This window comes from Micrasema longulum, unplaced genomic scaffold (genome assembly GCF_059751315.1).
Source record: "Micrasema longulum isolate JH-2025_06_02 unplaced genomic scaffold, ASM5975131v1 h1tg001935l, whole genome shotgun sequence".
Lineage (NCBI taxonomy): Eukaryota > Metazoa > Arthropoda > Insecta > Trichoptera > Brachycentridae > Micrasema > Micrasema longulum.
This window is the reverse complement of record NW_028279109.1, coordinates 182,520-198,138: the sequence shown is the minus strand read 5'-3', so window position 1 is coordinate 198,138 and position 15,619 is coordinate 182,520. Positions and strand designations below refer to the sequence as shown.

General features: G+C 33.6%; 1 protein-coding gene across 4 annotated transcripts in view; it reads right to left on the bottom strand.

Annotated features, from left to right (window-relative positions):
* Positions 1-10,372: 10,372 nt before the first annotated feature.
* The window catches only part of LOC148273500 (uncharacterized), a 26,470-nt gene continuing 21,223 nt past the window's right edge, over positions 10,373-15,619 (bottom strand). For all 4 annotated transcript variants that reach the window (XM_088238628.1, XM_088238630.1, XM_088238629.1 and 1 more), the window contains one exon: positions 10,373-11,694. In XM_088238628.1, coding sequence (XP_088094754.1) covers positions 10,864-11,694 — 831 coding nt within the window. In that variant the 3' untranslated portion in view covers positions 10,373-10,863. The remainder of the gene's footprint in view (positions 11,695-15,619) is intronic.

Genomic DNA, 15,619 nt, shown 5'->3' with positions numbered 1-15,619 from the left:
TTGTTGCCCGTATTCACTCTCCTTTCAATATCTTTTTCTACTCTTCCATCTCTTGAAAACATGCTTCCCAGATACACAAATTCTTCTACTTGTTCGAGACATTCGTTGTTTACATTTATTTATTTTAAAGGAGATGTTATACTAATAACAAATAAATTGAATTGAATTGAATAAATTTGAATGTGATTTCAATTCGTTGTATTAACTTCAAAACCAATAAAAAAAAGTGATCTTGATGTAAATTTTGTGTTTTCCAAAATTTACTTATTAATTATTCCTCTTCTCCCGGTGCCTTGTCGGATTCCCCCGACGTTGTTGAAGCTGTCCTGCGCCACTTTTATATTCCGCAGCCAGGACGACTGCTCGTTGATGCACCAGCCGCGCCGTAGTGATTCCTGGTAAAAGATGCCCAGAGTGGCTTCCCGTTGCCTTCTCTGCTGGATTTGGTTTGGAACAATCACAAGGTTTGGACGCGCCAGAAACTCGCCTTTCACCCTTTCGCTATCTGCTGCGATCATACCGTTACTCAAAACATTGCCTTAATTGAATGTTTAATGAAATTATCCGGATTTCTACATATCCGGATAACGTCTGGCACCCATTAGTCCAGATTAGACTGTAAGATATTAAATGCAACCAGCCCGTGTTGGGTATCCCACTTGTGAATGACTACGAAGATCCGAAGTAGGCCAATGTCGATCTCAACTAGGGCGCTTAATAAGCACCATTTAACTTGGTGGTGATCTTTATTCTCGTTCCGTTTTACTCATCTAACCTGATACTACAATATAAAGACTAGATTGATTGACACCTGTTATTTTTCCTAGAGTTTTTTATTATTATTAATAAAACGTATAATACACGAACAAGATATTGTACTCCCAGGGCTGATATTCCAAACGCTCTCGCGGCCGTATTATCTCGCGTATTTACTTACAAAATACACGAGAAAAACTGTTTTCTCGTGCCGCGACAGTGGTTCATAATAGCACCCTAAGAGTAAAAAAACTAATTTGGGACGATACAAAAAAAGAAATAATTTTTATGACAATACATAAAATCAGTCAATACAATCTGAAATAGTAATAATATTAGAAACATAAGACACAGTGTTCTGTGGGAAAGTGTCGCTAGGAATCGAACCAAAGGTCCTGTTTAAATTTATTTCAACAGAGAGGGAAAACATTTTTGAGAAGGGAATATGGACGTCTAGGCATTTACAGGGCTTATGAAAGGTTTCAGCTCTTTTACTTCACAAAACTCAACAGATGGAAGAGTTGAGGAAATGTGGATGTTCAAACAAGGGCAGAATGGTGAATGTTACACAGTGTGTAATGTGGCCACTTAAACCAGCCAATGACAGGTCATAAGCCCTGTAAACGCCTAGACGTCCATATTCCCTTCTCAAAAATGTTTTTCCTCTCTGTTGAAATAAATTTAAATATGAATAACTCCCTAGGGAGGAATTCCAGCCAGTCGCAAGCATTTGGACATACTCAAACATTGTCAAAGGTCCTGTGTTCGATTCCTAGTAGGGAGCGTGTGAAATATCGATTTTAAAGCACCTGAAGCGTAAGACTGGTGACCTACATATCGGATGATAGAAATAAGCTGCATTTGTTATTAATATTTAAAGCATCAACTTCGTGGTCAAACATATATGTTACTTAACGTTATTAAATATTTGTACCCACTTACCGGTAAGAGACGGGTACGTTTCGAAACCGGTAAACATATAAAAGTCGGTACCTAACTGGTTTTCAAATGCAGTGCCCTATGAATGATAATGATGACGATGGGAAATGAGAATCTTTGTTTTTTTAAGTAGGTATCTCATGATGTGAAAGTAAATCTCAAAAATTCCTAGTCGGTATATACGAGTATATCTATGGGGTTCTCGAAATTCATTATATCTTGCGTAAACTAGACAAGACGGGGGGTTTGAACCCTGTAAATCCTCGCTTATACGTCTTCGTGCCGGTTGAATATATAAATTACACGTACGTAAATGAATATCCCACAAACATAGAAATTTTTATTTTATTTTATTTAAAACATTATTTATGTTTTGAATGCGCGATTGTTGTCAACTCTTCTAGTCAACCGTAGTAGGTACTAGGTACTTGCGAACCAATACGATAACGGCATTGATTGTGAATAAAAAAAAGTAATGTATATTATGTTCCCTATCAAACAGAAATTAATATCAACATTCGTTTTTGTTTATTCATAAAGCGATTAGATTAATTAACAAACTGTTTATATCATACTATTATAATGTATATTATAATATCTGTACCTCAGAGAATAAAACACGGGAGTCCACTGTTTGCCGTTTTGAAGTTAAAAATGCAGAAATGTGTATCAAACATCGAATTTTTTCGTAAAATATTTTTTTTAGAGTTGAAATAAAAGTCCACTTTGTTCTAAAGCAAAAAACATCAGTAGTCCTAGAGATTTTAATGTGTATTATTATCAAGATAATAATTATTTTCCATTGAAAGTTCTTTCTAGATTAAAATGATCTCATTTGGTTCAAAAGTTAAGATGTTTTGGAAATTGCACGATCACAAAATCTTGTTTCCTGGGGTGCTATTCTGAACCGCTCTCGCGGCACGAGAAAAATGGTTTTCTCGAGTATTTTGTATGTAAATACGCGAGGTAATACGGCCGCCAGAGCGTTTGGAATACCACCCCTGAACAGTTTCGATCAATGTGACTCCCGCGGTTTATCCTTTAAGGTACAGTACAGACATGATTATTTATTATGTACTTACCTGTTTCGATATTTTATACTGTATTTATAGAAATTAATATCAACACTTAAGAAGTTGCATTTCTCTAACCTTTCCGAGCGGTGGTGTGGTCGGGCCGGAGCGCACTGAAGCGGCGCTCCGGCACTTTTTATCTGGCGCTCCGGCTCTGGTCAGGAACAAATATTACGTTTCAAAAATATTTCTACTTGAGTCTCTTCAAACAATTCGAAAGAACAACAAATGTATTTATTTCCGATAACTGGCAAAATTATAAACATGTGTTGCCCCCTCCCCCCTCCCACTTCACCATAGTGGTGGCGGTGCGCTCCGGTACTTTTTTATTCAGGACTACACCACTGTTTCCGAGCCTAAGCATAAAAAAATCGTGAGTTCCTGAGAGGGGTACAAAGAATACCTACGCTAAAATACTAAAAATACGATTAAAAAAATAAATAAATATGTATTTATGTTTGTCATGGTAGTATTTATAAAACTGTTTCATAATATTTTGAGTTTTCTGCGAAATTCGTTTTTTTCATAAAATACTGTTGCGAGAGGATGTTAATATATCAACATCGCGCTGCTCTCGTTGTAACACGTTGAACAGCACCGATCTAAATTACAAGCGCACAGCGGGAAGTTGAGAGAGAAATGCATGTAAAATGTAAACCACGAAATCCGGATTTTTGTGGTTGCGGCTGGAAAAAAGCGACCAAATAGCAAACAGCACACGTGCGAACTGACCAACATATCAAAGATTATAAAATTGTAGAGCGATGAATTGTAATGTTTGCTGTTTGCACGGGGTAAAAGCAATAAAAAATGTGAAGTATTATTGAAAAAGTTTGGCAGAAAAATATTTTTATAATTTTTATGCATTTTGTGGGGTAGGTATAATGCAAATATTTTAATCAATATGATTAGTAACAAAAAAAATTGATAATAATATACTCCTGGGGAACCCTAGATACCCCCTTTTAATTTTGTACCTTTTATACAGCATACTCAATTTCCGTATGTTTTTCTATCCTGTATTTGTCAATACTGTACTTTATTTTTTTAATTGTACGTTGTTTATGTACTTATGTGTATGTTTGCCTCATAGGCGTAAACATTCATCATTCCAAGTTTGCTCCCCAGTCGGAGCGTACGATGTCCACGAAGATCCTCCGGCATCTCTGTCAGCCACCAGCTCCTGTTCATCCTCCCTTCAGGTTCGCGTCCCGTAGTTCTGAAATGAACTGCCGACGAACAGTCAGCAGCGGACGTCCAGGACGTCGAGAACCTGATGCCTTGTTAAGTAATAAATAATAAAAATAAAATAAATTATAGAAATAATATTATGGGTACATCTAATGTCACTTTATTATTAAAATATATTATTTACGTGGCGCTTACAATGTGAGGTAATAAAAGAAACAAGTTGTGAATTATGAGGTTAAGTCGCGAATTCACGGATGAAAGGTCCGAGGTTCGAATCCCGATCTAACATACCTTGAATCTTACTTTCAAGCCCAGTGTTATCAAAAGAACGCAAATATTAATTTAGAAAAGCAATTTAGGAATGTTTGTTTTAGGATGTACCGAAAAACATCATCATCATTCCCTTTCCGCACCTAATGGTGCATAGGGAACTGGATTGATACAGCAACCGCAGCGTATCGTGCACATTTTTGTTACATAAAGGTAAGATGATCAGTCTTACGCTTCAGGTACCAGTCCAGGGACTATGAAATATTCTTGTTTATACAACACCCTTTAAAATAAATATTTCATATCAACCATGTCGGGAATCGAACCCGAGACCTCTCGCATGGTAGGCAAGCGTGCTGACCTTTACATCTCGAGGTCGGCAGGAATGTAAATATGAAAGATCTTAGAACTACTAAGTACACCGCAAGACAAATAAATTTACGAGTTCTCAAAAAAAACTAAAATTGACATATAATGAATTATTCTTGATATTTAATTAGTTTTTTTTATATTGTTTGACATATGTGATGACTACTCGTTATTTCAAGGTTAAAATAAAAAATCTTACTCATGAATTGTACTTAGAAATTGCCATTATATATCAGGTATCAGATTACCCGAACCTTAGAGACCCATAACGGTTCATTTATGGTCGAGTGTTTGTGATGGATTAATAAAAGACATGTTATTTTTTAATTCATATTTAAGAAGTAGGTTCTTATCGCTTTATTTTAAATTAAAGTATTTTACATTTAAACATATTTATAACATTTAAAAATATTTAGTACTTAGTGAATTCACCTTTATTTTTTATAACATGTAAAATTCTATTATTTAGAGAAGCGTAAAGCGAATCTAAAATTTCTGATGTTATTTCTTCTTCCCAAACTTGAATTAAGTTTTTTTTTAATTCCTCAATGTTTTTTAATTTTTTTTTCCCGACTTTTTTTTTCATAATCGCCCATAAATTTTCTATCGGGTTCAAATCAGGGCTATTCCCGGGCCACGTCAACGATTTTAAGCCAATTTTCTCCTTGAATTCATTGATCTATAAAAAAACAATAAATTATTTATCATGTGGTCACAAAATGCATTTAAAAATATATATATTTGTACTCACAGTGCGGGCTCTATGGCACGGCGCAGAATCGTCCTGAAAAATTGGGTCCGCGGTATACTGCGTAATGTCCTCGATTGTTGGAATAATATGTTTTTTTAACACTTTTTTGTACTGAATGGCATTCATCGTACCCTGTACAAAATTTAGAGGTCCTAAACCGTATGCTGTCATGCACCCCCAAATCATCACGTAGGGTGAATGTTTAACGGTTCGAGTGACGCACGACGGATGATATCTTTCCCCACGTTTTCGTCGAACTATCTTTCTGCCGTCTGGACCAAAAAGGTTGAATTTTGATTCATCAGAGAAAACAACATTTTGCCAATCCTCCAAGGTCCAATTCTGGTGCTCTTTCGCCCAATCCAGTCTAGCCTTCTTCATTTTGTCCGTGAGTAATGGTTTCTTTGCGGGACTCCGTGCTTGGAAACCATGCTCCAACAGCCGCCTGGACACTGTTTTTACTGAAAATGTTGATGTGCTGGTAGACTGCACCTCTGCGTGTATTTCAGGTGCCGTTAAAAATCGATCGCGCATAACAATTTTTTTTATTAAGCGATCATCTCGGGCAGATGTCACGCGCCCCCGTCCGCTTCCTTTTTTCCGTTCTATGGATCCAGTTTCTTGGATTTTTTTAAATAAAAACCTCACTGCACCTTCTGAATACCCAACTCGACGAGATATTTCACAATTAGATATGTTTTCTTGCGACAATGTGATTATTTTGGATTTTATCGCAATCAACATTTGCTTTGCACTTTCCATGATTGTTGTGTTATGTTCACTCAAACGCGGGTAAAACAAGACTGTTGAGACATTTTAAAATGTAAATATTGTAGAAAGGTGACACATAGTGTCCTTAATTTATTAAACAAAAGAAAGAGGTATCGATAAAGGATTTCTTAGAAAAAGGGTTCAGTAAAGTCAAGGGGCGCGGTAGCAGGTAAACTCGTAATTTTTTTTGTCTTGCGGTGTATATAGGTGGTCAACAAATCACAAAGTCCGAACTAATCCGACAAGTACTGACCGCAGGTTTCGGCTGTGCCGAAGTTTCAACCAAATTTTGGCCGAAACTATTTTTATTGGCGAAACTGACCGGAACCGAAACCTAAACCTAAACCTCTGTCGGTAACTACAAATAACAAGTAGCTACTTTCAATTACATTATCTGCTAACATGTGCAATATGTCTTATGTCCAGGCTACCTTGACAAAGGAACAAACATGTTCTGAAACCAGTCAGCATTATTTTTTTTGTTGTGATTTTATAAAAAGTAAATACGTTGTTTTATATTATTGACTATTTTTTTCTTTTTGGAAAACAATTAAAAAGTTTGTTGTAAGGAAAAAGATGGGTTTTTTATAAGAAAATTAAACGGATCCTGAAACCACATAAATAAATATTTATTTTACATAAAAATATATGAATAATATCAAGCATTTCTTTAAAAATCTAAAGCACTAATAAATCAGTTATAAGAAAAGTTTGATTGAAAATTTGCGTGAAAACACATTTTCTTTTATAAAAAAACATAAGATTTGTGTATAATGATAAATACATATATAAAACTGCAAATAAAGGTCAACCAACACCCACACAGTACTAAAAATAATAATGAATTGAATAATGTAACTACATATTATATGAGTAATGACCCCATGTTGTTTATGCAAAATATGCATGTAAAAAGTAATTGAAAATGTGAATCAGTAGCTAAAAAGAAAAATATGTATTTGGAAAATGCAAAGTAGAAGGTGACAATAAAGATATTAATTTTATTATCACTTATTTCATTTAATTTATTAAACTATAATAGTCACAATAGTCAGTTAAAAAATTAATAGAAATATTTTATTAGTGATGTTGATATATATTATATGTATTCTCATAAGTGTACATTTTTAAGAAAACCTTCGCTTACGTCTTACCTTTGCTTTGATTTTTTATACTTTTTCTGTAATTTTTCAAGTCTCTTTTTTATACATATGTTTTATATTTTAGTCAAACTTAAGAGGAAACACGGTCTCACTTCCTGTATTCTCGTATTTTTCCCCTGGATTATGGCATTAGAGCAATGATTTTTCACACTCTACAGATATTAACCATTGGCGCGTTCCTATCATTTTGTTTTTATAATAATTTGTTTACTGTGGGAACTAGGGTCATTCAAAAACCCTTAAAAGCAACCAGTTTTATCTGCCGTCTTCAAACGTATGGTATGCAAATAGGATAACTATTTTTGAAAAAATAAAAACATACCAACACAGAAAACTTATTTTCGATACTCTTTATTAAAAAAAAAACAGCAAAATCGGTTCAGTTTTGAACTACAGAAATGGGGACAGCAAAATGTCAATTTTAATTAGGCAAAATTAGTCCGTCGTGCTGTTGTCTTTTTCGCACAGTATCGGGGAGGTATTTGTGAGCGACAGAAAAAAAATTAAAATACCTATTCATCAAATTTCTCACAGTCCAAACTTGTACTGTGCAACGAGTTTTTCTGAAAGTCATGTTTTATATGGAAGCGCAGGAAAAGAAAATCGTTAGAAATGTAGTGCTGGCTTAAAAATATGCAAATATTTCATAGTTTTGAGTAAAACAAAACTAATTCGATTCCGAGTAGGAGGCGGATCATCTTGCTGGTAGCAGCAACGGGTATCTCTCATTTCAGGAGGCCATTTGTTTCAAAATATATCAGTTATAATTATTTAATTAATTACTAACTTGAAAAATAGCTGGCCTAGCTCTTTACTTTCTTGTCATTGATGCTTAAATGACTTACCCCATTATTCCTTTAGCTGATATTGGTTGAAAAATGGATGTCCCCTTAGATCCCTATCAATAATAATAATAATATTCACCACAAATAATAACACTCGCCGAAGAAAATTGAAGTGAAATACGAGCAGCAGTAATCCTGATCGCTGATCAGTGGAAAAATATAAAGTAATGAAGCGATGGAAACTTCCGCATTACTGTTTGCTATTAATAAAGTTCACTACAAAAGTACTCAGGTATCCAATAGATTCATAAAAGATGATAATATTATGTTAGTTGTCAAACCCATTTAGATATTTAAAAAAACACTTAATCTCTTTGTTTTCAGATGGTGTTATTTTTATTTTTTTAATGTATAGTTCTGGTCCAAATAATATCCACAATGAATTGAAAACTAATTTCTAATAATCGATATAGAATGGATATTATATTGAAGATGTCGATTGTGTGTTTAATGAAATATATCATTTTCATTAAAAAAAACAAATCATCGGTCGGCGTGCAGTACTTTACCGCCAATTAACTTTTTCCAGGAGACAGTAAAAAGTGTTTTTAAAATCAAATCGAACACATTATTTATTCCGATCCACGGCAGTGTTCTTCTTCAGAAAGTCTGGCTACTATTGATCCCACGGGTGTCGTATGATTAGGGGACATTCAATAAGAGTTAAAAATCCCCCCATATGAAAGGATCATTTTTGCTAAAATTGTAGATTGGCGATATAATATAACGTGATATTGAACAAGAAAAACTGTGATAATTTTTCAATACTGAATAAGCATGCGTAAAAGAGGATGTAAACATTTATATGTCACTCGACCCTTTGAACCCTCGTGTAACGTAAACATCTATCAACATTATCTGAGAGAGCTCTTCCAACCTCTATCACAACACGGACTATCTCTTCGTTCTCTCATTATTGAGAGAACCCCTTTATTACCCTTTCATCAAAACTGGAAACAATATGATCATCGTAACGATATATTTATAAATGTTATTTTAAAGTAGTATTAATAGAATTTCAGCTGGGGTATTCGTGGTACCTTACTAAGACACTCGCCACTCCTCTTCAAGCTCGGAAACATTAAAAGTGATAAAAAAAAAAAATTACCGAGCAGTTTTTCCTTTTATTTCAATTAATGTAAATAGTTTATTGTTCTGACCGGGCCAGTTCTTTTTAAAGTTTATTTTAAATATGAGAATGAAATAAATACATTTCAAAATAGGATGAAATTCTAACTGTCAGTTTTTGAAAAAAACGAGAGAACCCTTTTAATACCCTGTCATTGCTCTAATTTTCTTGCCTCCTCTTTCAAAGTAGTAGCCGCTCGATTGTGGAATAATCTACCCACTAATGTTAGAGACGCCCCCTTCTTTAATTACATTTAAGTAAAGATTGAAATATCACTATCTAAATATTTAAGTTGTTCCTTTATCCTTCTTCTTTCCTTCCTATCCTCTCTCCTCTCTTCATAGTATAGCATTCATTTTTGATTAATCTTTGTTTTTAATTGTGTATAAAATCATAAGATTCAACATGTCCATGTGCTTGTAATTTTCTCAAACTGAACGGTTTGGGTAGGTAGGAAGAAATTGCCTTAAGGCAATATGCCCGCCCTTATATGTATATAAAGTGTAAAATAAATAAACATTTGCATGTATGTATTTATCTAGAATATGTTTTACTGTCATGAATATTGCGACCATTTCACTTTTGATTCCGCATGATATCCTTCAACAAAATGTATCCCTATTGACAGTACATTTTTTTCCCAATAGCATTCCAAAATCTGATAAATTTATCTGGTATTGAAATGATTAATTAAGGTAGTTAATTAAGGTAGTTATTTTTAAACTAAAAGATTTTACAATAATTTTATTTTAATCAAAATTAATAAATATTTTTAAGATACATTAGAATATTTTCAAGCAATAACAAATCACAAAGATGATTATAAGACATATTTTTTTCATAAGTAATATTCTATATTCAGCATTTCATTTGTACGACATCATTATTATAAATCATACTGTTATTAAACAATTTGTAGAGATTATTTATATGATATTTTTGAGCTACAAAAAATACTTCGTACGACCAGAAATCGTTGTTAGTGTTTTTTTTTTGACATAATAACAATATAAACCTAGTTGTTTGTCAAAACTTGAGATTATGAGAGAATTCATGATCATGAATTGAGTCTAATTGGATATAGTGTTCAAGTGTACCAGAAATCAAAAACTAAGTGGATTCTCATTAGTATAATTAAATAATGACTATGCATTTATCTGTGAGCAAAAAGAATTGAAAGATGAGTCACAAAAATCATATGTTGAGTTAGATGCAAAGTATTGCATTAAACACATACATCTTTAGTAAGGAAAAATTAGATTATTCTAAAACATCATTTTAGAAGTCTATTTAACACACTAAAATTCAGTACAGGTTGACATAATACAAGCCTCATAAATATATTAATTAGCACCTGTGTTTCTTGCAAACATTCGATTTAAACCCATCTCTCCTCTTTCCACACAGATATAATTTTGATTAATCACAATGTAACCTTGAATATTTTACAAACACATAAATCGATAAACATTATAAAAAATCTCCCTAAAAATGGTGGCTGCTCAACAACTTATATAAAATATAAATTATAAAATGTATATAAAGTTAACAATCCATAAAGTTTGAAAAACATTTTGAATACATAAAATGCAAGATTCTCAAGTAATCAAAACTGTATTCTATATTTGTTAATGCTGCGGTCGTTCCCTTTCGGTTCCCTACTGAGAGAATTACCTCTGCGACTCTGTGACGAAGCGTACATGGCCTGAAGGCGAGAAGGTGGAGGAAGGGAACTCGCCGAGTTCTCACTCATCGTAGTAGACCCTCCCGAGTCCCTTCCCCCTTTGACTAATGACTCTCTAGAGTTCCCACCCATGGAGATGTTTTTCATTATAGAATCGCGGAGAGACGAATTGTTTCGTATGTCCATTCCTTTCATAAGAGACTCCCTCGAATTAGACGTCGATGCCGATGATGAGCCGGGAGCTGACGGAGTCGTGGATCTGAGAGATGGCTTGCGAAGACTTCTCGGAGTCGGAGAGTCATCGTTCAGCCTTCCGTAGTCTCCCAGCCGCCGCGGCGTCGGTAACAACGGTCGTGCGGGAGATCCCCTGTTGGACCCTCCGGATATCATTTCGTCTCCGCTGCTCTTCTTAACTTCCGTATCGCTGAGTCTGCCGTACTCGCCGAAACGTCGCATGGACGGCTTTCTGGGAGGACGGGGTAAACTGGATGGAGGAAGAGACCCGGATCTCCTGGCTTCGTTTTCAGCTGCGTCCTGCATCCTCTGTTGCTGCGAGCTCAGCCCTTGCTTCTCTAGTAACATGATCTCTTCAGGACGGCCTTGATCGTGAGGCGGTCTGGTGACCAGATTCCCCAGAAATCCCGGCTCAAACAGCGCAGCTGTACCGGAAGGTCCCGTTAAGGGTTTCGTCAGTTTTCCTTTGCGCGGTCCCGTGCTGGCTCCGGAGAATGCCGGAAAACAACAAAGTCCACGCTGAAATTGGAAAAGAGGATTCTAAAACCTCAGAGGTGGCTTGTCAGCAACAAGTACCGGATAGTAAATGTGCAAACACAATATTTCCAGTAGCATAATTAGTAAAAAAAAAGCCAAAACTTACTTGTGTATTTTTAGTGCATTCTCGGGCAATGGGCGAACCAGCGGTATTTATTATTGCAATATGTTTATGTGTGCCCTATTTCAAGGTTCAAAATAAAAACTATTTTAGTTTGTAAAATAAAACACGTGCAGGAATAATATTATAACTAAAGCTGAAGGACGTTGCTTTACTCGGGACGTAAATAAATATGTATGTACGTGTTCAGCTGTTGATAGGTTTATACATACATTCAACACGGGGAGTAAACACTGGGTTAAACTATAAGGTTGTGGTGAAATAAAAGGCACTTACTTTATATTACACAATTTAATAAAGCGTCGCTTAAATTCGAAGCAAACTGTATTTGGTTAACATCATTAGACAAGTTTCAATAAATTAGTTCTATCAAAAATATAATGTTCTCCAAAGAAGAATATTGCTTTATTTACCCAAATCAGATCCTATAATAAAGGCACAATAATATTACGAACTGGTTTTATCCACGATAAAAACAATCTTGGAAAATAAAGGAACTTTTTCTTTAAACCAATATCAAATAATTAGTATATATTTTTGAGTCAACTTAGTTACGCAACAGAATGAGGAAGTTCAGTGGTTTTTTTTATTTGTTGATAGACGATAGTTTTTTGATAAAAATAGGGCAAAATTTAAAAAAATATATATATTTATGTATCGTATTATCGGCGTTATGATTTTTGTTATGAAGTTTCGAATTTTGAAATGACTGACGTCACGAGTTCTCGACGGCGACTTTATTAGGTTAACACTCTAAGATCACAACACTATCATCGGTTGATTAGGAAGAACTAGTAACGTCGTTCAAAGTAGTTCGTTTTGATTAAAATATTTTTTCTCTTCATACATTTTCAAGAAACTTTGCCGTACAATTTAATGTTCTAATTTTTACCGCACGTAAGAAAACATTGTTAATATCCAATTCCCCATTGCACTGAACCTTCTCACTCTTATTTTGATATTTTTAATTAGTTATAAAGACGGTGATTCCAACAAACACATCATTGTAATAACGGTCTTACCTATAATCCTAACGTGATATTTATGACCGGGTTTAAATATATGGAAATGGAAAACATTCTAACACTTTTAACGGAATTCAGATAACATAGTTTTTTTTTAATAAACATATTTCAAGTTGTTCATAAAATATATCAAGTTGGAAAAGTCAAATATCTGAACACGGAATAGTTATGCAATTTTTCATTTCCTTATTAACAAAGTCGATGAAATAATCAATCGGAAATAATTATACTAAGATTTAAACTCAGAATAACGAGTTTTATAAGTAAGACCGCTAATATATTTAAAAATGGATAGGAAAACAATGGTAGAATACATATATAAGTTAGTGGATACTATAATACTGAGGAAATTACGCAATAACACAGAATATAAATGATTCTTATAAGTCAGATAATAATCTATTTCTAAATAACTTTACTGAAATTGTGTGTCACAATTTTACAATCTTTATGCAGTAATTCAAAACCAAACATGACACTCTTCGAATCCTCCACAGAAAAAACTCTTTAATTAGGTTAGCTACTTTAGATTTGACTATTTTTTACTAGTCATTTGGACCGTTCCGTTGTTTCTTTAGGGTGATATATTTTTAATGGATGCTTTTTATTTCTATTTTGAGAGAATAATACCGTAGCGTGATTATAATATATTTTTATTTTAATATTTAGGTTAATTGACAAAAATATTTAATTGATCTATGAATTTTTAACATTTTGATGTATAAAAGAAAATTTCATTTTGAAAATCTAAAGTCAAAAGAAGGACCAATTTGAAGCTGAGATTCTTAAATTTGAAATGTTTCGAAGCGAGGCGAGTAGTGTTAAAATTAATATTAATAGGACTAAATATATAATAAATAAGCTTTGGTTAAGCTAAACAAGGGTATAAAAATTATAATTAGTACTTAACATAAAAGCATTATGTAACAATTTCAAAATACAAACATATTTACATATCATCGTCATTATCTTTCCGCACTTAATAGTGCATAGGGCACTGCATTGGTACACCAATCGCAGCGTGTCTCGATCAGTCCAGGGACTATGAAATATTCTAGTGTGAAAACACCCTTTTAAATAAATATTTCACATCAACCATGTCGGGAATCGAACCCGAGACCTCTTGCACGGTAGGCAAACGCGCCGACCGTTACACCACGAGGCCGACAATTTTATATAATTACTTATTTTATTTTATTTGATCTTCTGATAAGTAATGTAAGTTAAATTTTGAATACTTTTTACAGATACATTTCTGTACCTTAAGAATAAAACACGGGAGTCCACTTTTTGTTGTTTTGTCGTCATGCAGAAATTATCGCAATAGGCTATTTTATTTGCGAATAAATCACCGAAGTTCACTTTATTTTAATGCGAAAAAAATCAATAGTCCCAAATACGCTATTTTTGCATGTACTTTTATTATCAAAATAATCATTATTTTACATTGAAACTTCTTTATATACTGAAATAATCTCATTCGGTTCAAAAAGTTATGACATATTAGTTTTGGAAATCGCACAATCTCAAAATCTCGTTTCCTGAACATTTAGTTCAATGTGACTCCTGTGGTTTATCCTTTTAGGTACAGATTTTAAAACATGGAATGTATTTGTTCATTTGTTTAAAAAGTTTAAAACTTTAAAAGCAACAGTAAAATAAATCAATGTATCGAGAGCATAATTTCTGCGAGAAAAATGATGTAAATATAATGAGGCATCCAATATGGGAGATTACCATAAAAAGTCCATTCCAGATTGTTCTTATAATCAGCAAGTAGAATATTATTTAAAGCGGAATATTAGTTATTATCTAATAAAAAATGACATTTTTCGAGTTGCTTTCATTCCATAATTAAATGCATTTTATATAATTGAAACCGCTATAAAATACAATAGCGCAATTCATTCTGAATTAGTTCGAAACAACTTTTGTTATGACACATTCAAACTACACAACTCTGTTAGTAAACTAACTTACCTAGTCTGATAACATCTCGTCTCGACGAGACATTACTATAAAAGTGTGTCAAAACTAATGACTACCGAAGTCCGTTAAGACGTACAAGAAAATTCAGCGGTTTTTCCATTTCTTTTTTTAAGAATGCCGGCATTTAATGAACAGCCAAGCCGTTCGATCGGGTGGCTGATTAGCGATTTGGAGGCGACATAACTACAATCATAGTAATAAATAAATTGTTATAATTATGAAACAGGGGTCGGGATTATAAACGCTGCCTTTATTGGTAGGTACATATCGAGAGGTTATAAATTAAAATATAAATTTATGTACGAAAATGTGTATATTTGTATAAAAATTTAAGATATCTTCGTTGGTAACCTGTAACTGAACATATTTATTTATTTTTCATACAGAAAACTTAATTTCGCTTTTAGATAAAATTGCAGATAAATGTTAACTTCCCACTAGAATACGGGCCCTGGACTACAAAATCTCGTGACCGTGCGAGAATTGACCCTTTTGAAATGTGGTGTTGGCGTCGTATGTTAAGGATTTCATGGACTACGAGAAGAACAAATGATCCGATTCTCGAAGAACTGCCGGCGTGTAAAACATTTTTTATATCTGAACTTTCTTGCTATTATAAAACTAAAAATGGCATTCATAATTTAATTTTGTTTACTGTAATGTAACACAGTTGTCTACGAACATATCTCTACCTATTATAAAACTAACGATGACTAATGTAAATTAAAATAGATGGGTTAAACTTTATATTCAATATAAATTGACTGACTGG